The 25,598-nt window shown below is 32.0% G+C and overlaps 1 protein-coding gene across 1 annotated transcript; it reads right to left on the bottom strand.

Moving 5' to 3' along the window:
- Positions 1-10,439: 10,439 nt before the first annotated feature.
- On the bottom strand, positions 10,440-14,338 carry LOC140450965 (E3 SUMO-protein ligase ZBED1-like). The gene is made up of 2 exons (XM_072544664.1): positions 12,485-14,338; positions 10,440-10,520 (listed from the first exon to the last, which is right to left on the bottom strand). The coding sequence occupies exons 1-2, from the start codon at positions 14,336-14,338 to the stop codon at positions 10,440-10,442; spliced, it is 1,935 nt and encodes a 644-aa protein (XP_072400765.1).
- Between the last annotated feature and the right edge of the window lie 11,260 nt (positions 14,339-25,598).

The raw sequence follows: 25,598 nt of genomic DNA, 5'->3' as shown, positions 1-25,598 counted from the left end.
TTTAAACAAAATTTTAAATTGTAGATTCTATATCTGAAGATGAAGTAATTTCTCCAGAATATACTTCAGACGACTACAATCCAGATAGTACTGATTCGAGCGAAAGTTTTGAAGATTCTCATTGTGAGGATGAAAGTCATCCCGTATCAGTACCACATGTCACAGCAGAAGATTCAGTTTTACTTATAACTCAACATGAAAATACTGAAAATCTATAGGACAGGAAGGAAAGTCTTTTAATATCTAGACATAATGTTAAGAGAAAGGTATTCAATTTGCCAGAAAAAAAATCAAGAATAAGGAAACGCCGTCCTGAAACATGGAAGAAGAATAAGACTGCCTTAGCGAGACAGAGAGGTGACACATACATGTCATTAAAAAGTAAAAAAGAGATGCCAAGCAAAAGTCCCGAATTAGGATCTTTATGCAAAAAAGAAAATTGCAAAAAGAAATGTGATGAGCAATTTAACAAGTTTGATAGGGAAACAATATTTCGTAAGTTTTACGCACTAGATCAAAATGCAAAAAACTCATTACTTTTTAAATCTGTTTCGATTATGCCAGTTAATCGCCATAGAAAAAACATTAGTAAAAATAAATCATATACATTTGGTTACACAATAACGTGTCAGACACGTATCAAAACTGTCTGTAAGACTGCCTTTATCTCCCTTTACCAAATATCAAATAAAAAGGTGCAACTCATTCAGAATCAATTAAAATCAGGGACTACAGCTCCTTCACCAGATAAAAGGGGGCATCATAATTCTAGACCAAATAAAATAGAAAAAGATGTGGTTGATGCTGTAAAAGGACACATTCTTTCTTTTCCTGTAGAACAGTCACACTATTCTCGAAACAAAATTGCCAATAAAATGTATTTGTCTCCCTTATTAAATATAACAAAACTGCATGAATTGTATCAAGAATATGTTCAAGAAACTAAGATGGACAAACGGTTTTTGGTTTCAAAAAGTTTTTATACGCACATTTTCTCATCAGAATTTAATTTGTCTTTTGGCCAGCCCAAAAGTGATACATGCAGTATGTGCGATGCCAATTTGGGGGATGAGATCCACAAAGAAAAATTTAAATTTGCTTTTGAGCAACAAACAGTCGATAGAGAACGGGCACATAATAATAAAGAAATATGCTATTTAACCATGGACCTACAACAGACCATGCCTTTAGTACGCCTTACTACTTCTAAGGCATTTTATTTGAGGCAGATGTGGTTCTATAATTTTGGAATCCACTCAATAACGTCAGAGGGTGATAAAGCCTACTTTTTTAATTGGGCCGAAGATGTAGCAACGAAGGGCAGTCTTGAAGTTGGCAGTAGCTTGCACACATTTATTCAACTTTTAACAAGCAGAAAGAAAGAAATAAACCATCTTCTCATATGGTCTGACTCGTGTGCAGGGCAGAACAAAAATTTTAACCTAATATGCCTATATCAGTACTTAATTTTAAAGGGATATGTGAAGATAATAGACCATAAATTTCCAGAAGTAGGGCATTCCTTTTTAGATTCTGATAGAGATTTTGGAATAATTGAAAAGAAATTACGAAAAGTTGAGACCATATATGCCGCAGATCAATATAGAGATATTATAAGAGAATCAAGTAAAAAAGGTTCTGTTATTATAAATATGACCGACCATTTTAAAAATATAGCAGACATAGAAAATAAATTACACTTATTAAATAGAAAAAAGAATTGCTGTGGAGATAAAATAAATTTTAGAGATGATATCAAATGGATACGTGTGGATAGCTACGGTGAATATTACTACAAAAACTCCTTAGACCCAAACACGCCGTTCTTAAAAGTGGATATAATAAAAAATGTAAGGGCGAATTCAGGAGAAGGTTTTGTATTAGAAGTTATACCAAACAAAACGAATACTCTGTCCGTTGAAAAAATTAATAATTTAAAACAACAACTTTGTTTTATAGAGGAAACTTATAGACATTTTTATACTCGTCTATGGGAAAATAAAGAAGGCGCAGAAATCGAAAATGAAATAAATAAAAAAATAAAAAAAAAGAAGAACGAATTAGAAATAACATTTGGTTTTACATCGTTTTATTGTTTCTTGTATCCTTTATGCATTTTGAATTAAAAATGTTTGCCTAAGTTACTTAGGGAATAAAGGATTTATGTACATTTATAATTAAATATTTTTCTTGAGTTGTGAATTATTATTGTTAAATTATCATTATTAAAAAGTGTACTTTAAGGTCTAAGTTTCTTCAAAATTGTATCATTCTAGGCTTATTAATAAAAAAGTTCTAATTAAAAAACTTTGAATTCATTTTACTTGAAAAGTTGTTTATGTTACATAGATCCTTTATGCACTTGTGTCTTCAATTATTTTGTTGCAAATTTTCCTCCAGGTCATTTACAAATAGATGTTCGTCTGGCTCTATATTGTTTGACACAAGAATGTTATGTAATACACAACATGCATTAAATATATGGGCAGCTCTGAGAGGACTGCAATGCAAAACTCTATGCTTTAATAGGCAACGAAAACGCATTTTTAACTCTCCATTGCAGCGTTCAATACAGTTTCTTACTGTGGTATGTGCAGAAGTATATCTTCCTTCTGGAGTATTTTGTTGAGCTCCTTCTATTGGAGTTAGTAGCCAAGGCTGTAAAGGATAGCCAGAATCACCTAAAAATATATTTAACAATTATTTATTCAAAAAACAAGTTTAGTATGGATACCTATCAACCAGAATCCTCGTTCGTCATTAGTGTATCTTTCTTCCATATGTAAAGAAATTCTAGACATGTTCCATATGGCTGAATCATGCATGGATCCAGGAATCTTGCATTGCAATTCAAAATTTTCAAATTTGAGTCACATATTCAAGCAAAATATGTTAGTAGTTGTCCTAATTTTATGAAATTTTAATACATACCAGTTGGCAATTAATACTGTAAAATCCCTTTCTGTTCAGGTATGCAAAACCTTAATGTATAGGATGATCTACAGCAGGTGCCACTATAGTAATATGTGTGCAGTCAATGCACCCTATTACCCCTTGGAAGTTAAATTTGGCCATAAAACTAAAATTTAAACCATATTTTTAACAATTTCTGATCAGCCAGATTAACAGATTCAAATAAATATAATTACCCTTGGGTTATTATGTGTTTTTCTTCTATTATACTGGGAAATTGAATGTACCTTTCACTTATTTGAGTTGAAAGTATTTCACTAACACTTTTTATACACCGACTAACTATTGGCTGACTCATACCCAATAAAAAGTCTTGTCCAACACCTTTTTGATAATTGCCTTGACCATAAAAATGTAAAGCACGCAAAACCTGAAAGCAAACTTATTTCAGTACCTCATATAACTTAGTATATACAAGTATACTTTATTATAGTACACATAACAATATTTAATGAATAAATTATATCTTAAGTTGCTTTACCTTTAAATGATTCGGTACATGTGTAATTCTTTTTTTCTCAGCCAAAAAAGGTTCAATTTCATTTATAAGGTCCATTGCTATTTCTTTAGGCAAACGGTACAAGCCCTTAAACAAGTCTTCAGGGATTTCGAAAGGATTACTTGCATCCCTAACAGTTCGTCTTTGAAGATTGAATATTTGCCTACAGAAACAAAAAAATAATTGATAAACAAATACACATGTATCTTTTAAAATATTTCCGATACAAAAAGTTATACCTATATCACATTTTTTTGACGTGACAACGTCTTAAATTAGGTTGTGGCTCGGAGTCATTCATGAAAAAGTGTAACGCCCGCTCACGTCTGTTACAGTGAGTCACCGAACGAGAGAGAGGCCCGCCGGACCGGCGAATGCCTTGCGTCTCTCTCCCACTCAAACATGATCGGTCCGCTGCGCGCGCAGCACTAGAGAATTAGGCGCGTTGAATCGGTGCGTGCTTCCGTACTTGTGTCTCTGTCTTTCTCGAGCGTTCTTGGCGTTCAAGACACATTACAGCAGTAACACTTCCTTTCATTTCATATTTCTCCTATCATCGTCCTATCCTCAACAAAATCACTCAAATAGAAATTAGTTAAGTTTAAGTTTACATGTACAATGTTTTAGTAAACAAAATATATTTCTATAGTTAAAATTTGTGCAATTCTTATTTTCATTCAATTCCTTGTTCCTATTGTGCAATTTAATAATATTCATATCAATAAATATTCTACCGAGAAAAAGACGTTGTCACGTAAAATCTTCGCCCGTAAAACCGACTTTACAGGCAACCGATTTTTTTTATTACAAAATGTTCCATTTACCTTTGTAATTCTTCTTCAATTTCAATTCCAAGATTGATACCGAAATTAAATTGAAAATCCATGATGAAACTTAGGAATACAATTTTAATTCAAACATAAAAATAAAATTTGAAGTTTTAGCAAATCAAATTTCGATATCTAAAAGTCATTTCGACAGAATAAACGCTGTCGAAATCAATTTCTATTTACGATTTCGATTGTAGAAATGAAAAAAGTTATGGATAATCATTTAGGACCATTTCTATTCGATTTGACAATTTCGATTCGATTTTACTCATTTCTATCATCGAAATGAGGTACGGAATAGGTCTGAATGACTGGAATAATTTGATCCAATATGATTTGTTTGCTTATAGATAAAACATGAGGGTTTATCTAAACTTACAAATATACGATACGAAGTTTGTTTATACGTAATTATGAAGGGTGAAGGTAGTTTTGAATAAACTTTCAGACTTGCAGAGTAGAATTAAATAAGTGTAATTAATTATTTGAGAAAGTAAAACACCGCTCCATGTGCAGAACAGAATGACAACTTTCTTTATTACTTCTGTCATGGTAGCCAATCTGATTTACAATATGTTTGGGGATCAGGATAGGCAACAGTTCAATACCCCCTCTCAATTTATACAACATTTATAAAAGTATTAAATTTGGATAATTTGTCAACTACATAAACAAAAATAATCTTAATAATGGAACAAAATTAAATTGCACAAAAAGAAATAATAATAATACTAGTTCATAATAAAACTGAACAGTTTACAACTTATATCTACATATTGAAGTATTCATAAACTTTCCAATAACTCAAAAAACATTGACATAAGATGACAAAATAAAATACATGATTCACATGAATACCTAAAGTATAAATGCACCAATTTACAATATATAAAAAGTAATTAAGCTTTAGTTACTTTCAACATTCTTGAATTTTTATCATATTTCTGAGACGTAAAAATATTTCATTTGAAGGAGCTTTAGTGAAAATATCGACACAATTTGATTTTGTATTTATGTATTGTAAAGTAATGTACATTAGGCTTCCAATTAATTGCCTGTAAGGTATGTTGTCAGAAATTTGATTGTTAGTATTAGTTTTTTCAACTTTAAAACCTGTTTCCATTGGTGTTTTGCTAATATGGCAATTTGTCATATTAAATTTATCTATTATTTTATTGATTAAGGGTTTTTGTGAAATATACACTTTTGCATTATTTTCATCTTCAGAAAATTCAAAATCAATACCTAAAAAATATTTACAAAACCAAGATTTTTTTGCATTGAACTCACTTTTTAAACTTTCTATAACTTTTTAAATCGAATTGCTATCTTCACCGCACAATAGGATATCATCGACCCATATACACATACACACATTTTTCTTTGTGTAAACACAAGTCACTTTCGGCACTTCTAAACCCAATTTTGATTGCCCATTTGTCGAATCGTTGGTTCCAGCATTTAGGCGATTCCCTCAGTCTATACAAAGCCTTTTGCAGTTTCAGAACTTTGCTTTGTCCTGTGTATCCCTTACGACAATGAATATAAACTTCATGTTGTAGCACTCCGTTAATGAATGCTGAAGGAATGTCTAACTGGTATACCTTGCAGTCGTTATTGAGAGCTAGTGACAATAAAATTCTAACACTTGCCATTTTTGCTACAGGTGAATATATATCTAAAAATACTTCTTCTTCATATCCCTTAGCGACTAAGCGAGCTTTTTTCATGCCATCACTTTTTGTTTTAAATACCCATTTTGTATTTATGATTTGTTGATTATTAGGTACCTTTGTAGCTTCAGTCCAGGTGTCCATTTTTTCGAGACATTCAAGTTCTGTTTCGATTGCCTGCTTCCATTCATCACTCTCCACTGCTTCTTCATAAGTTACTGGGGTTGATGTAACTAAACAATATGCATAATAAAGTTCATAGTCTTTGAGCTTCGAAGGTGGTTTTATTTCTCTATTAGAGAAACTAGTTTTGGTATTTTGTACATTTACTGGTTCTTCATCTTGTGAATTACTTTCAGTGATATTTCTTAATGTTTTGACTCTACTATCTTCATAATTTGTCTCTTCCAATATTTCCAATTCATCTTGGCTTGGTAAAATTTCCTCAGTATTTTGATTATTAGACAATATTTCTGGAGAATATTTATATTGTGATTCATCGAAAACCACATCTCTTGAAATTTTAATTTGATTAGTCAGTGGATTCCAGATTCTATAGCCAGCGCCACTGTAGCCGACCATTACACCTTTACTTGCCCTTGGTTCTAATTTACTTTTCTTTGGTAGGTTGTAGTACCATACTTTTAAACCAAAAACTCTGAGTTTAGACAAGTCAAGCCTGTTCAAGTATATTTCTGCTGGTACTTGAAGTTCAATTACTCGTGATGGGGTTCGGTTGAGCTGATAAACAGCTGTTCTAACTGCTTCTCCCCACAGACTCTTAGGAAGATTTGTTTCAACAAATATGGCTCTTACCTTGTCTAAAATAGTACGATTAAATCGATCTGCTATACTATTCTGCTGAGGTGTGTACCCAGCTGTAAATTCTTGCACTATACCATGTTGTACACAATAGTTTTTAAAAATTTTAGAAGACATCTCTCCTCCCATATCCATTCTTATTCTAGATATTCTCCTTCCTTCTGCTGCTAATTTTTCAATGTGATTAATAAGATGCGACTCACTCTCGCATTTTCTTGTCATTAAATATACAACACTAAAATGTGAAAAATCATCAATAATTGATAAGTAATACTTCTCACCAGAAAATGTTGGATCTTTGGACGGACCCCAGGTGTCAACATGTAAAAGTTCGCCAACTCTAGAAGATTTTTTGTACAAAACTTCTTTAAAAGGTTGCCTTGTGGCTTTTCCTTGTAGACATGAATCACACAGCTCATCAGAATAGGGTAGTCCCAACAATTGAAGTCCCCTTCTATTTACATGTCCTAACCGTAAGTGCCATAAGTTTTTATTACTATGCTTTGCTACTAAACTGGATTGCACTTTATTTAAATGAAAATTTGCAACAAATAAATTACTTTTGTGTTTACAACAAATAAGTTTGAAGTTTTTTTTCTTATTTCAGCCTTATTTTCTTTAAATACAACTGTGAAACCCAAATTGTTTAGTTTACTAACTGATAATAGATTATATTCTAGGTTATTTAATATGAGTACACCAATGTTGATAGGAATTTCATTGTAATAAACTTTTAACATACCTTTTTTACAAGAATTCATTACCCTTCCATCTGCTATTTTAATGCCAACAGGCTCAATTTCAACAATGTTACTTATAAACTGTTTATATTTACCACTGCACATATTTTGTGATGCTCCGGAATCTATTATAAATGAAATTTGGTTGTCATCATTCTTGAGATCTTCACCTGATAGGGCTGTGATAATACTAACTTCATCTTCAGCTAGTTTGGCATGGACATTATGCTTACTTTGTGTATTATTACCAGTTCTTCTGCCACGGGAATAGTTATTTCCACGAAAAAATCTACCTCCACTGCTGTTACCTCTATAATTATTGTTTTTTCTGAAACAATTGGACACTAAATGGCCTTCAAGTCCACAAAATGAGCAACGGGGTTTTTTATTATCTTGCTTTGTAACGAGTTGAAACGAGGATTCTTCACTTACTTTTTCATTATTTTTCAACTTCAGTTCTGCATCAAGTAATTTTGCTTTAACAAAGTCAACAGTTAACTTGTCATTTGACGTTTCTAATACAGTAATGACAGTGTCGAACGTATCTGTCATTGTTAACAACAGGTGACAAACCTTATCATCTTCTATTGTGGTTCCAGTTGATTCGAGGTCACGTATTAAACAATCGAATTCAACGAAAAACTTTTTTAACTCTGTGCCTTGTTTATATTTCAAGGTTAATAACTTTTTTCGCACATATAAATGAGAAAGAATACTTTTTCTTTCAAAAACTTTTTCTAAATTTTTTTATCATTTCGAAAGCTGACTTACAATCACGAATATATTCTAAATGTTCATCTGTAATGCATGTGACAATAATAGATCTCGCTGTTGCATCATGCTTTTTATGCTGAGATTGCTCGTCTCTTGATAAAGCTGCTAGTTGCGTTGCAGTTACTTCTGTGGTAATCAAATCTTTAACACCTCTGGCATCTAGAAGATTGCCTAATCTAAATTTCCAGGACGAAAAATTCGTAGATGTTAATTGCGGATACAAACTCACGGTTGAATTCGCACTACTTAAACTTTGGGCTGCCATTTTTAATTTTATTGCCGGTCACTAATAACACTTTTTGCCGGTTTCCACAAATTGGGAACACTAAACAAAAACTTTACTTGTTATGGAATGTACTCTAGGCCCATAACCTTTTGAATAAACTTTCAGACTTGCAGAGTATAATTAAATGAGTGTAATTAATTATTTGAGAAAGTAAAACACCGCTCCATGTGCAGAACAGAATGACAACTTTCTTTATTACTTCTGTCATGGTAGCCAACCTGATTTACACAATATGTTTGGGGATCAGGATAGGCAACATTTCAATAGGTAGGTCTATATCTACAAGTGGCTAAATATATGTTTGTCTTCTAAAATTGAAGAAGTGTTGAAATTTCTTTGGCTGACTCCCTATTCTAAGAAAGGTTAAAGGTGCCATTAATTTAAGATTCAATTTAGTTAACTCATTTTCTATTAGCGTGTGTGGAATAGAAGGGCAAACTTTAGATACTAACAGTCTTTCGTTCGGACTTATTAATCTTCGTGCTTTTAGGTTTTTGCCTTTTATTGTTATTTCTACTGAATTGGACATAAAATTTTCAACCAAGGATTCACTGGAGAGATAGATACATATTGTGTTATTTGATAGTCTTGATGAAAATAAAATATTCCGTGGATTAACAACTTCACCAAGAGCTATTAAGTACTCTTCTATTTTAGTATCAGGTAGCGCATTAAATAAAATTGCTTGATTATTAGAAGGAAACTAAATTGAAGTATTATTAAGCACAGCAGAAAATTATGTTTTGTTTTGAGATTGATGATCGTCAGTCATGGCTGTTGACAAATTTTTGAGGTAGGATCTAATATCTTGATAAACTCGATAAACTCATTACTACTTAATTAAACCAATTATAGAACCAGAAATGATCCCTTTTGTTTAAGTTTATTTCGATATAGATTATTTTAAAAAAGACAATTTTTTGGGACTGAAATGTAAACATAAATTGTACTACCATGTTCAGGACCGGTCGGTGTTATGGTTTTCTCTAACAAAATAATCAAGCCTGTAGAATTCAAATGTCCAAGTTTGTGTAAAAAAAATTCCAATTGTTGTTGGTGAAAAGTGCAATGTAAGTTATTTAGAAATAGTAAATGACCAAGTAGTATTAAAAGCAAGTTCTCAATATTACACTCAGTGCCAAATACACATGTATTTATCCGGCTTTAATGAGTATGATCTATTTGTTTATTTCGCCAGCTGGTATTTGCAATGTTCCAGTAAAAAGGGATAAAAAGTTTCTGAAAAGTGTTGTTTTGAAGAACGAGACATTTTATTTTAAATATTACTTACCTGCATTAGCTCAATCTAGTCTGATTATTAAAAATAATTTAAATAAAAACGTAGATGTGAGTCAAGTACAGTGCTTTACTGGTTCAGATATAAGTAATACTTATTAAAATAACAAAATAATTATTTGATTGAGACAATTTTATAAAATTTATTTTTTAAACAAAATATTACTTTTATTTTTTATAAAAATCATTCCAAGGTGTATTAAAATTACAAAACGTTTAACTTTTTTTAGTTATAAGTAAGTTGTTGAATTTATTTGTCATACTTGTAATATTTGTAATATGTATTTTCTTCAAGCTTATAAAATAAATGATTTAAAAAATAAATTTGTTTAAAAATTTATTATTAATTAAAACAAGTTACAAACAACTTTTTCCTAAAATAAAACTAAATAATTAAATTGGTAAGTAAGCATACAAAAATATATTTTCAATTTTCATCCGATATGATTGGAGGTTGTAGATTTACTAATACACAACACATGAATAATATCATTTATAAAATTAAATAAATTTTCTGGAATTTTACTCAATATCTGAATCTCTGCATTATCCGTTCAACATGAATTCGTACTCTTGTTGTACCATATGTTTGTTTTGTTTTTTCTTTTGAAAATTCTGTTTTCTTGTCTAAAAAAGGAAACATTACTAGTATTACTTTTTTGCACTATCATTTACAGTTGGTTGAAAATTAGGAAAACTCCTATCAGCTAGAACTTTATCACCCTCTTAAACTAAATAAATTATTCCACTCTCAATAGTCAATTATGTATCGCTTTTTCTTCCTCCAGCAGCTTTAGATTTTAGACAAATAAAACCACCTAGCGTAATACCTATTAACACTATTGCAGTAAATCCTTTTTTATAATGAGAATAGCAATAAACTCTGTTATCAACCATTACAGGAATCTCAATCTTTAATTCAGTACAGTCCATTATAACTCGAGTATCACTGTACTCTGGTTAAAGCATTTAGACATAGTTGACTGTACTAGACTTTTGTCAGGCTAGTGCTTTGTCAGACTAATAAGTGTAAAAGGGAAAAAAATTCTTAAAACTGTTGTTCGATGGATAGAACATATGACACTTAATGATAAAAAAGTTAAACCAGTTTTCATTTTCATTCACCATCATCACTGGCTCGACAACCCTTTTTGGGTCTTGGCCTGTTCCAGGATTCTTTTCCATTCTGATCTGTTTCGTGCTTTTTTTTCCAGTTTTTTTTATTTTTAAGGTTGTTATATCATTTTCTATTTGTTCTAAGTATCTCAGCTTCGGTCTTCCTCTTGTTCTTTTTCCTACTGGCATCTGTTTGAATATTTTGTTTGGTATTTCGCCTTCTTCCATTCTTTCTACATGTCCTATCCAACGCAGCCGTCCTATTTTAATGAATGTTATAATATCCGGATACTGGTATATTTTGTATAGTTCAGAGTTGTATCTTCTTCGCCATATTCCGTTTTCTTTTGTCCCCTTATATATGTGTCGCAAGATTTTTCTTTCTAAGGTGGTGAACAACGTTTCCTCTCTTTTAGTGAGTGTCCAGGTTTCTGAGCCGTATGTGTGAGTACCGATCTTATTAGGGTTTTATATATTTGGCATTTTGTTTTTCTTGCAATAAATATTCGCCTCTTCACTTCCTCCGTAACGTTATTATCAGACGTGATTAGGGATCCCAAGTATATAAAGTTTTTTACCCCGTCTATGTTGTATTCTCCTATTGTTATATTTTGTGGCTGCCTTATTACTGCGTTTTTACTTACCTGCATATATTTTGTTTTGGTATGATTGATTCTAAGACCACTATTTTGTGCAGCTCGTTCTATTTGGTTGTATGCCTCTATCATTTCTCTTCTTGATCTTGCGATTATGTCAACATCATCTGCAAATGCTAGTATTTGCACGCTTTTATTAATGATTGTTCCTCGTGTATTGACTGTAGTGATGGGTTGCTAAATAGCAGACTGCTTTTTTTTAACTGCTATCTGGTTCTTAGTAACTGCTACTGCTACTGGCTTCGAAATTAGCTGCTATTTTTGTAGCAGTAGATTCGACGCTGACACGAACCGAGGCTGATTTTCAAGTTGGGTGCGTTTCGGTGATTACGACTATTTCAAGCTCTGCGAACTGCTATTTTGATTCACTATGACGATGATATTGGGAACATTGATAGTGAACGGTAATTCAGGTTCGAGCCAATTGAACCGTAATAATCGTAGACAAATATGAGTGATACGGATATTATTTTCAAGTATTACTCTTTTATGGCAATTTTAAAAAACTTAATGTATTTTACATATTATTGTGTAGGTATTATAAAAAAAGTGCATAATTTTCATTAACAAGTCCTAAACCTAAAAGTCTTAAAAATATATAAATGAAAAATATTTTGGATTATGAAAAAATGAAAAATGTAAAAAATATAAACAAGATAACATTAGATAAACATCTAAAAAAAAACACTAAAATAATTTTTGATTTACATTTAAAAACATTATTTTTTTAACTTTCTCTAAACTGATACGATTTCTTCTATCTGAAATAATAATTCCGGTTTTTGAAAAAACACGTTCACATCCAACTGAAGTTGATACCGTACCAAACCTGCTTCGAACAACATGGCTTAAATTTGGAAAAACAGAAGCATTATTTGCCCACCATTTGAGAGGATCCTCATTCCTATGTATCATTTCTTCTTCCAAATAATGGTTAACTTCTACGATGGCACGTGCTTGCGGACTTTGATTTAATTTGGGTTGAGATGAAACTGACTTATTTAATTGTTTCCATATATCAAACAATGGCTTTTCGGTTTCGGACTCTAATGTTCTGGATGTATTAGCAGATTCTACTTCCATCATTACATCTTCATTTGATGTGGAATTAGCTTTTATATTTTGAGCTACTAAACCAATAACAATTTCCTTGGCCTTATCAAAAGTTCCAGGTTTAATAAAACACACATTTTTAAACCTTGGATCTAAAAAAGTGGATACTATCAATGTAATACTAGATTCTAAATTGCCTAGCCTGAAGGTTATACTTTCTATAAGTTTTTCAATAACACGTTTACTTATATCATTAGAAAATTGATTGCTGCTCAACATATCATTGCAAACATTTTTCAATCCGTTTGTAATAACAATTACTAGTGATAATGTTACGTACTTTTCAGCGGACATTAATTCCGTTATATCATAAAACGGTTTCAAGATAATTATTAATTCTTTAATGAATGTCCACTCTTCTGTAGGTATTACCGGTAGGGAGACTGAATCCATTAATGCTAATGTTGTTCTAATAGCTTCCTCCAACTCTACAAATCTTTCTAACATTAAATAAGTGGAGTTCCATCTAGTAACTACATCTTTTTTAAGTTTCTTGGGTTCCTTACCTTGCTGTCGCTGAACATTATCTAATTTGTTTTTAGCATTTGCACTTTGTTTGAAATGTGTCACAATTTTACTGACTTTATTTAATGTTACTTCTTGGATCAGTTTCAATGCATCGCCCACTATTAAATTTAGGGTATGTACATAGCAACCAAAATGTCTCCATTTTAAGTCTGAAGAGATATATTTTTTAATATTTGCAGCGTTATCTGAAATACCAAGCAAAATACTCTCTTCTGATATATTCCAGTTTGAAATAACTTTAGTTAGATTATCTGCTAAATTAGTACTTCCATGACCTCCCTCATACCCAACACATTCTAAAAGAACAGATTTAATTTGAAATTTATTATCAATAAAATGCCCTGTTACTGCAATTACACTATCTGTGTTGCGAGACGTCCAGCAGTCTGTTGTAATTGTAATGGATACGACTTCCTTTAAAACATCTGAAACTTTAAGGCGAACTTCTTCAAACACTGCTGGAAGAAGAACATTGCTTAAAGTTTTTCTTGTGGGCAATTTGTATGCGGGATTTAAAGTCAATATAAAATCTTTAAAGCCATTATCTTCGACTATGGAAAATGGTTGGAAATCTTTGATTATAAGATTCAATAAAAGCTGATCCAATTTTTTCTGTTGAGTCATTGAAATCCTCTTCGGAGCGTATGCGGACAAGACCTGCTGTTGTATTCTTCTAACTTCAGAGCGGGACGAACCAATTATGCCTGATGATGAAGATGAAGCCCTGGAAGTTGATGGCAATGACGAGTCAGTAATGACAGTCGCAGGGATTACACCGATATCATGTGCACCTTCAATATGAGTTGAAGAACCTCCGAAGATTTGAGGATTTTCTTGTTGCTCATGTTTCTCTTGTCTGTTATAACCACGTTCAAATTGGCATAGTCTAACAGACGGATGTTTTCGAGTGATATGTGCTTTTAAATTTGTCACCGATGTTCTATATGAAAATACAGATTTGCATATGTTACATTTTGCTTTACTGTTATCTTCATCTGAGAAGAAGTTCCAAATTTCCGACTTTTTACTCATATTTTTTAAAATTCAATCTGGTTGGTAGAACCCAAATAAATATAATATATAACTAAATATTATTAAATTTAAAATTTATTTTAGTTTACCTTTTATTAATTGTATAATATAGAATTATACGAACAACGTTTAATAATTTTAAACTGAAAACTGTATGTCCTACACTACTCACCTACTTTTCAGTACTATTTTACTGGCTGTCTTTTAGGAACATGCGGGGCATTGCTATATATTTTGTTTGGGATTCCCAGCCGGCCGCCAGCCATAAATAAATTAAAATAGTTCATTATTGGTATAGAGCCGGGGAATCCCAGACGCCCGCAACATTTTACTTCATTTTATACCGGAGTTCTTTTTAACTGGATTTCTTAGGTGATATTACATATTAAATAAATACTATAAATTACAACCACCATGTATTTTGTTACAATTTTTTTGTCATTTCAAAAATTGTCTGTATTTAGATATATTATTTTAGCAACAATTATTATTAATATGTTCACATTAAAATTTAAATACCAACGAAAATGCTTTTTGAAACACAAACAAATATGATTGATTTTCTTATATCAGCATGAAAGCGTTCGTTGAATAATGCTAAAAAAGCAACTGCTATTAAAGTAGCAGCTATTTTTAACTGCTATTTTCATTTAGCAGTAGCAAAAGCAAGTGCTATATCAAAATAGCGTGTCGGACACATCTCTAATTGACTGTTGTGTCCCTCAGTATTTTCTCGAGTATGATGTTGAACAAGATGCATGATAGAGTGTCTCCCTGGCGTAGTCCCTTTTTCACATCTACTGTTTCCGTTAATTTATTTTGTATCCGGATTCTACTTTCTAGTTTTAGAGATTCTTTTATCAGTTCTATTAGTTGTGTTGATATATTAAATTCTTTCATTGCTTTTATTAAGAATTCTCGGTTTATATTGTCGTATGCGCTTTCAAAGTCTATGAAGAGATGATGTGTGTCGATGTTATATTCACTTGTTTTTTCGAGGATCTGTCGCAGATGAAATATCTGGTCTATTGTTGACTTCTGTCTACAGAAGCCACTTTGGTATTTGCCCACTATTTTTTCAGCGTGTGGTCTAAGTATTTCATAAATGACGTTGGACATTATTTTGTATGCTGCATTTAGCAGCGTGATTCCACGGTAGTTTCCACATTCATGAAAAATATTAAAAGTCGATTTTCTCTTGAAACCACGATACACAGACTACCTGTATGTTCTTGCGCATGAAAGGTAACGTCATATGGTAACCTTAATTTTCATTCGGCAATGCTAAATCAAGCGGTATTATTGTTCGAATTTTAAAATTATGTACCTATCATAGCTTTTTAAATAAGAAATTGTATTTGATATTCTTTTTACTGCTATTTTCCAATATGCATTTTATTTAAACATGAATTTCCATTGAAAAATAAATATTTTATCTTTTGTCCAATATACATTTACCATCATATATTACAAAAATAAAACAAAATTAATATAAACATTCACTTTACTTTTGGGTCTGCAAAAATGTTTCACATACAATTCACATAAAAATTGTGTTTATTTACTGTTATTCTAAATTGTTGAAAAAAAGATCTGTATTTTTCTCCATTAACTGATGAAGTTACAGTTTCAAGTCCCATTCTTTTAACGTTATTACAGATAATGAAATGTACAAGAGAGCAATTGTCGATCGTATTGCCTCCTCCAATTCCACTAACAGTTATAACATGACAAAGGTGGAATTCTAATTTGTAGAAACGTCTTGCAAATTTTTTTGGGCAACGTTTTCCTAAATTTTTTTCATACTGCATTAATTTAGAATTAGCTGTTGAACTTTTTTGAAGTCGGTCACTATTAAGTTCACTTTGGTGACGGTCGGCTCAACTAGTTTTAAAGCATCTTGCACAATTAAATTTAAACTATGTGCAAAACGGCCTAGATGCTTCATACCTAAATCTTCTATTGTTTTTTTAATACTCGCAGTATTGTCAAAAACTATGAGAGATACCTTATTTGTTAGTGACCATTCTTCTATAATATTTTGCAACGCTCTTGCTAAATTAATGTTAGTATGTCGTTCATTAAGTTGGTGCCATTTTAGTGACATTTGTCGGACGTTAAACAATTTATCTACAAAATTCATAGTTACTGCCTAAAAGCTTTCACCATTTATAGAAGTCCAACAGTCCGTTGTCAAACAAACACTGGATATTTCCTCTTCTTGAACAAATTTTTTTCATTGATTTAGACATTGTTCATATATAGCCGGTATCATAGTTTGTGAAATAGTTTACCTGGAAGGCAATTCATAACCAGGATTAAGTGCCTGAATTTAAAAACTTTGTAACAACACTAAAGACTGAAAATCTAAAGTGAACAATTTTAACAGGTGATCGTCAATTTTCTTCCTTTTTTCTAAAGGTATTTGCTTGGATTTACAAAAAGATGATAATGTGCTTTGTTTTTGATAATGGCTGCTTAATTTTCTTTTCTTTTTTTCATTTACCCCTGTTACAGGCTCATTGTCGACTGAACATTTCAAAAATAATGTTTTATTTTAAATTTAACATATTATGTAGCTTTTTTATCTCCTTAGAAGTACTTGGTTGTGAACATGTTGAATCTGTATCGTTGATTTTTGCAATATTGTTAGGCTCGCGTAAGCGACCAAGAGAATCAAGATATACTCGGGTGTTTTCGTGCCACATGTTTTTTCATATTGGACGTTAAAGATTTGTTAAACATTTTTTGGCCACATATATTACACTTTGCATGATCGGAATTATTATCTTCTACAGTAAAAAAGTTCCTTATGCACTCTTTTTCGTATGTAGTTGTTCGTTTCTGGGTTTTGATTTTGTGAGATATGGGTGGGAGAGTAAATAATTGGGTATTTGAATTCAGATTTTCGATGGGGGGAGATATTGTTTTGTCAATGCTTCTTTTCACGGATGAACAGGGTGAATTTTTCGTGATTTCCAGTGAAGCTTGTGGGTCCTTTTCTTCCGATGGTTTTACAGTTGAACTCTTAGTGAAAATGTTCTTATCGGCAATTGCAGTTGTTTTCATTTCACTAGGCGGTTGTAAAATTTCTGGAATAGAAGGAATTTAAGATGGTTTCGGAGTATGTGTAATATTTGGATCACCTAATCCAACTTGATGTAATGTTGCCGAGAGGCGTGGATGGCGTCAGATTGGCTCGTCTCCTGCTCTACGGGCTTCTTTCGGTCAGTGGAACTAGACCTGGATGTTCCACGAGTGTCCACCATTTTCCGTCGAGCAATTTGGGTCGCTGCTGATTGTATATGGAGAGATATGGCGGAGTCGTGTATGTTTTAGTGATAAAACTATCACAATTCCGCTTGTCTGAGGCTAGCAGTGCTTGATTACGTAAGTAAAATACCACAATAAACCTCAGACACTACGTACAAGTATATATATATATATATATTGAAATGTGATAATAGGAAAGAAATGCAGTTCAATAAAATACAGGTGCAAACGTCTCTTGTGCGTAATCTGTAAAACAGAGGTTCCACAAGAACGTTATCTGCACGAGATAAAGAGATAAATGTATATATATGGTATATATAGATAATAGGAAAGTTTTGTGTACACAAAAAGAGAAAATAACAAATGATATGCAACAATAAATTGGCAATGTGAGAGATTCCTTGACTTACGGAAGGAATCCTCGGAAAAATCTTGTATTTCCTTAACTTACGGAAAGAAAGTACAAGTGAAAAAAAATAATAATATCTCAGAGCGTATGGTCTCCGCTCGGAGAGATATCGCAATGAGAATATTTAACGACAAAATGTAATAATGAAATAACAAGTAAAATGATACACCACAGCGTATGATCCTCTAGGAGAAATATCGCTTCGAATGTATCCAACAGTAAAAATATCAGCAATAATAAAATAGCGTGAAAATAAATGAGAATAGATTCGGAGCGTATGATCTACAAGTAGAAATATCGCAACAAATATATTCGACAGATAAACAAATGAAATGCAATAATAATATAGCACAAAATATATGTGCACTTTCGCTGTGCGTGATCCAAGGAAATACCACAGCAGAAAGTACAGAAAAATACACAAACATCAATATATAAATATCAAATAAATGCACATAAAAATATCAATATCAATCAATAGCAAAAGGTAAAATAAAACGGCAGATTCTAGGTGGGTACTAGCACCGAACCTAGAGTCTTAAATACGAGGGTGAGCTCGAACTGGCCGACTACAGAAAATCCACCTTCTTTTATACACGAAAATCCTTTGTTTTAGGGGATTATGACGTATGAAAGTGGACTTCCCGTAAAATCGGCCAATGGTAAATTTTAAATTGCTCAAAGGCTGGAATAACTTTTATTCCAACCAATGAACAATTTTTCCTGTGTTTGGAGATGTTTCCCGTACGCCGATTGGTCAGTTAATGCGAGCGCACGAGAACAGTAATTGGCTATCAAAATCGATGGAAGACTGCGAATTTGGCGTATCAGTACAATTCGATATAGTCGAATTTTGGGAATTTTGAGTGGTTGATTTTGTTTTCTTTAGTCATCAGTCTGGCTATATAATAAAATAAACTGCTTTCATATTTAAGTTTTATTTCCACCGATTATTTTAGATTACTACAAAGTACAAATTCAAATTCCCATCTCTTAACATTAAAAATCTATCTATCTCTCATCTGTCAGTTCTCTTTTTCTTATTAGAAAAAGGACAGAAAGGAGGTTTTTAGCGATTCACAATACCCTCCCTCGTTAAAAACCTTTCAAGCATAGAAAATTCTTAAATGTAGAGAAACTCATTACAGGTAGGCATTTTGTAAGCCCATCAGCTTGTTGCTCTTTAGAACTAACATACCTTAAATCTAAAATTCCCTTCTCTACACACTCAGTAACAAATTGATACTTTAAATCCATATGCTTCACTCTCTTGTTATTTCCCTGATTTTTCACAAGTGCTAAACACCCTTGGTTATCTTCAAAAATTGTTATTCGTTTTACTTCAATATTTAAATCAATTAATAATTTTCTCATAAATAAATTTTCTGTAACACAAGCACATAAAGCTACTAGTTCAGCTTCCGTTGTTGATAACGTTATACAGTTTTGTTTTCTTGTTACCCATGATACTACATTTCCAAATAACTTTATTACATAACCAGTAACTGATTTTCGATCAATTCGGTCACTTCCCCAATCAGAATCTACAAAACTTACTATTGGCTGTTCATTTTTCCTACAATATTCCAAACCCACATTTTCAGTGTTGCGTTCTGCACATACGATGACCTCAATATAACAATTTTGGTCATCCTGAAGGGGGAGAGAAGATATTTTGTTCAATCTAGAACTCGCTGGTTTCCCCCTTTCGGATTGGGTATGTATATTAAAATAAAAGAAATGAAAACAAGTGGACTGTATAAAACTCTATTTTAACACGAAGTAAAAGCAATCATAAATATACATAACCCAATATACCTACAATTATAAATAAAGAAGAATATAAACTTAAAAGAAGAAGAATATATGTAGTACAAACTTAAACACAAAAAGAGAACCATAAACAAAACAAAACTGTCGATTGTATATATACCACGTTATAGATAGAAATAATATACAAAAAATAAAAAATATGAATATATATGTCATATAAAAACAAATTATTAAACTCAATGCAAAAGTATACTCATAATACACATTATGAGTTAATATTAGGTAATAAAATACACAACACTGTGATATATATACAAAAAGAATAGTGAAATTATTATAATATGAAAAATATACAAATCTACATAAAGGTAATGAAATGTTCTCAATCAAGTTCAATCGCGATCGCGGCACAACTGATAAAAAGTTCGAAGCAAATATGACATCTATATACCAAGTAAACGTACTTGATATATGCAGCAACAAAATTATGGTGTATTGTAGCTTACCCCATAAATCACAGCACCAACCGCTTTACCAACGACGTCTTCATCGACGTACACCAGGAACCACAAAATTTCTAATTTCAACTTTTCTGCATCAAACCGACTTCCTCGGTCAAAGGACCGCTGGCAAGTGTGTTAAGGTACTCTTAACCCAAACGCACACACATGTGTGTGGTTTGAGAGATAAAACTCGACTCTTCCTATTCTTATCTCAAATGTGTGTCATTTTGCAGATGGCCCGTCTCGTAGCATGTAGTTTTTAACCCAGATGCACCCTTATACATGAAATCTTGATATACGGGGAGAATCAAAACTACCATAAAGTCTTAATATTTAATAAATGTTTATTAACAGTTGCGAAACTGCAACATTCAGATCCCTTTAAATATCTCAATACCCTTTTTAAATGAATCCATATTTCATCTGATGCCTTGTCTTGGTATCTAGAGAAATAATTAAGAGCGAAACATATGTCAGGTCGACTACCTAACATAAGATACATTAAGCAACCTATTAATTGTCTCACAGGTTTATTTGAATTATTATTATCACTGCATGTCAAATTCAATTTTCGATCTATTGGTATAGAACTAGGATTGCAAGAATCCATACCAAACTTTCCTAAGGTCTGTTTAATATATCTTGTCTGACTAATATGTAAAATACCTTTGTCTCTATCATAGTTTATTTCTAAACCAAGAAAATATTCAAGTTTACCCTTATCCTTCAATTCAAACTTTTTCATTAACTGCTTTACAATATAGTTTTTAAAATCATTATCAGGACCACAAATTATTATATCATCTACATAAATTAAAAGATATGTTGCAAAATTATCATTACTTGTAATATATAAACAAAAATCATTCTCGGACCTTATAAATCCAATTTCAAGTAAATAAGTGTTAATTTCTATGTTCCAATATTTTGATGATTGTTTTAACCCATACAATGCTTTATTCAATCTATATACTTCATTTTTACATTCTACTCCCTCTGGCGAATATATATAGACTTCTTCTTCCAAAGTTCCATTCAAAAATGCTGACTTAATATCTAGTTGTCTGAAATAAAATGAAAATTGATTTCCAATAGCCAAGATCGTTCTAATGGTCGTCATTTTCGCTACTGGAGAACAAATTTCTTCATAATCTGTTCCCTTTTCTTGTGCAAATCCTCGAACTACTAATCGAGCCTTATATTTATCACATTTACTCTCTTCAAAAGGTTTAAAAGTATATACCCATTTCGTATCCAAAATATTCCTTCCAACGGGTTTTTTATCAACTATGTCCTAGGTACCATTTTTATTTATCGAATCAATCTCCCTTTCCATTGCCTTAACCCAGCAATCTTTATCATCCCTTTCTTTTACTTCTTCAAATGACTGTGGCACATCTTCAACCAAATTCATGGCACATAGAGCCATATAAGTCTCATAATCTTCTAACCAGTTTGGTGGCTTTATATTTCTATTTCCTCTACCTTCTGCTCGACTTGTGCTCTGTTCTTCATTTCTTACTTCTTCATTAATACTAACTTGATCAATTTCATTTCTGCGGTTCATTTCCTGTTTTGCAATGTTGTCTACTCTATCCATACCTTCATCACGTTTGCTCCTATCTTCTCTGCCTTCATCTAGTGTTGCCAATCCTTTAAAATAAAATTCATTTTCATTAAACCTTACATCCCTGGCAATAATAATTTTGTTTTTAGTTGTATTCCACAACCTATAACCTGTAGGTCCATAGCCCAACATTACACATTTTCCTGCCTTATCATCAAACTTACTCCTCAATTCGTCATAAATGTGAGCATAACAAGTACTTCCAAAAACTTTTAAATTTCTAACATCTGGTTTTTTATTGTTCCATATTTCAGCTGATGTAACGTCTCCATCCAGGCTTTCCGAAGGTGACCTATTTATCACATAACATGATGCCCTTATAGCTTCTCCCCAGAAAGACTTAGGAACCATTGAAGCATTCATAATGCATCTAGCTCTTTCCACCAAAGTACGGTTCATCCTCTCTGCCTTACCATTTTGTTGAGGTGTGTATGGTACTGTATAATCTAATAGAATGCCATTTTCTTTACAAAACTCTCTATATTCATTTGAAACATATTCACCCCCATTATCACATCTTAATTTAGAAACCTTTGAATTAAATTTTGCTTCTACAAACCTCAAATATTCCTTAAATTTACTGAAAACCTCACTTTTATTTTTAATTAAAAAAAGCATAGTAAAATTTGAAAAACCATCTATAAAAGTGACAAAATACTTACAACCATCAATTGTTTGTGGACTGATTGGCCCGCACACGTCAGAATGTATTATTTCTAAAATTCTATTACTTTTTGTCCTGGTTGAAAAAGGTAACCTTGAAAACTTTCCCTGTATACATGGTTCACAAAAATTCACTCCGCCAATATGTATGTCCTTGTTTATTCCATCAACTAAATTCTTTTTAATTAATTTTTCTAGTGATTTAAAATTTAAATGTGAAAACCTTTCATGCCATCTAATAAATTCTTTATTTTGGTCATTTTGGACAGAGTAACATTTTTGTTGAACTACTTCAAAATTTATTTTGTATAAACCATCTCTTTTACCTAATCCTATTAAACAACCGTTCTTAATTAATTTTACAACACCATTTTCAAAAATTACAGTAATCTGAGACATTTCCAATCGTTTTACAGAAAGTAAATTTTTTCTTAACTGTGGTACATAAAAAGCATTTTCAATTTTACATTCTACTTGTCTACCACATACATTGCTAAAATCATTAATATTTCCAATACCAACTGTAGGTAAATAGTTACCATTTTTTGCTAATGCTATATCTATAGGTTTATCCAAAATTACCAAATCTGTAAATATACTTTTATCATTTAGTAAGTGATCAGTACATCCTGAATTAATCACAAATTCTAAGTTATTCACTGTTTCACTATTAACTACATTTTTACCTATTTCAGTTATAAAACATACCTTAGACACTTCATCAGTTGTATCATCAATCTCATGTGATCTATCCTGCTGTTGGGTGAAGTTGCTTCTATGCATTCCTCTGTTGTGTTGTAAGTTTCTCGTACCTCTATAACTGTTACCTCTATTTGATCCATTTCCTCTAAAACCATCCTGAAAACCTCTTTGATAACTTGTGGATAGTCTTGCTCGACATTCTCTTTTATAATGGCCTCTTTTTCCACACCTATAACAAGATGTGTCAACATTGAAAGCAACTTGTTCAGCACCAACTACTCTACTTGCTCTTGCACCCAGGCTTCTTTTTTCTTCTTCACTCAATAAACTTTTCTTTACCTCTTCATATGATAATACACCAGACGCTAAATTTTCGATAACTGTTACCACTGTTTCATAGGATTTTGGCAAAGTTAACAGCAAATTACATATTATATCTTGATCTTCAATTTTTACCCCAGTGGCTCTTAACTGTCTAAGGATTTCCTCAAATTCACCAAAAAATCGTTCCAATGACTCGACTCACCTTCTTTCAATTTCATGGACAGCAACTTTCTTTTTAGGAACAGTTGTCCTGGTAGACCCTTTTTCTCATATTTTTCTTCTAAACTTTTCCACATATGGTACGCCTGTTCTTTGTCCCGCAATATCTCTAATTGTGCATCGGAAACACATTGAACAATTATTGATTTGGCTTTATTGTTCATTTTTTGGAATTTTTTCATCTCGTTCTCGCTTAAACCTGTTGTGATTGTTTCGCCTTTTACACACTCTAATACTTCATTTTCTGCCAATATTATTTCCATCCGAAACTTCCATGATAAGTAATTCTCACCTGTTAGGGCCTCAATATTATACATTTTTCTTTGTTCCATCGTGTACATGTGTATATAACCTAAATTCGCTTTTTGATACCTTATTATTATTTTTCATCCGTGAACTGCGCCCATAACCTTTTGTTTTCTTTAATCATCAGTCTGGCTATATAATAAAATAAACTGCTTTCATATTTAAGTTTTATTTCCACCGATTATTTTAGATTACTACAAAGTACAAATTCAAATTCCCATCTCTTAACATTAAAAATCTATCTATCTCTCATCTGTCAGTTCTCTTCTTCTTATTAGAAAAAGGACAGAAAGGAGGTTTTTAGCGATTCACAATAGATAGTATACTGCTGATGTTTGGACAATTGTTTGAAATATGACCTAATTGCTTACACGTATAACAAGTCAGATTGTCTTGAGATATGAAAATTCTGTAAGAGGTGTTTTCATAATTTATTTCAATAGAATCTGGGATAGTGATATTATGTGGACTGACAAATACTTGTCTTCTAAAACTTAGTATGTGGTTATATTCTGGTACTGTAGCACCGATTTTTAAGAACGTTATAGGGAAACGAGGTTTAAGCCCATTTCTTTTAATTCTCCGATAAGTACATCATGTGGAATTCTTGGTCTGATTAAATAACACTAGCGTTTTAGAAGGCGTTATAAATCTTCTAGCTCGTAAGATTTCTCCTTGCACTTTAATAGAACCATATTTCTCCATAAATTCATCTACGCTGAATTTACTATTTAGATACATATATATTCTATTATTAGATAAACGAGAAGAGAATAAAATATTTTTTGGATTAACTAAAATGCCTACCGGGATTAAATAATCCTAAAGACGGGCGTTATTTATAGCACTGAAAATAATTGCTTGATCTTTAGTAGGAAATTTCTGCTGTGATGCTGTCAAGGAATAAGATTTGCTCTTTGAAGAGACGTTCTGTATAGTGACATCCGACGACATACTTTGTTATTCTTTAGAGTAGCAAAAATATAGTACCTCTCTGCCCCAGCAAAAAACAACACTGGTTGTGGTTTATTATTGATCAATTAATAATTATAATAATTATACCTTTATAGGTTTTATAGGTACTTATAGGTTTTAATCTATCGTGGGCATTGGTACAGCTGTTTTGGCTCTCAAATGTATTAGTTTTTCGCACTCTTTTTCTCAACAGAACACAGTTTTCTTCAAAGCTTAATTTAGAGAAGACTTCTTTCTCCGGAGTGTGCTTTAATGCTGACAGGTCTGTAACAATGGATTCTGCTGCTTTCGTACCTGGTCTTATTGAGATATATAAGACGGACTTAATCCATAAAAAAAGAATGGTCCAAGTAAACTACTTCATGAGGTTTTGGTTTCTTCTGGCGCTTTTCATTATTTTTATGTAATCAGCTGGAACATAGATTTTTCGATTTTTGATTCTTTTTTCTATTTGGGCATGCATGGAGTCACACTCCATTTGTGTAT

The sequence above is a fragment of the Diabrotica undecimpunctata genome, chromosome 9 (assembly GCF_040954645.1).
Source record: "Diabrotica undecimpunctata isolate CICGRU chromosome 9, icDiaUnde3, whole genome shotgun sequence".
In the NCBI taxonomy this organism is placed as follows: domain Eukaryota; kingdom Metazoa; phylum Arthropoda; class Insecta; order Coleoptera; family Chrysomelidae; genus Diabrotica; species Diabrotica undecimpunctata.
Note: the sequence above shows the minus strand (reverse complement) of the source record. Positions and strands in the feature narration are given on the sequence as shown.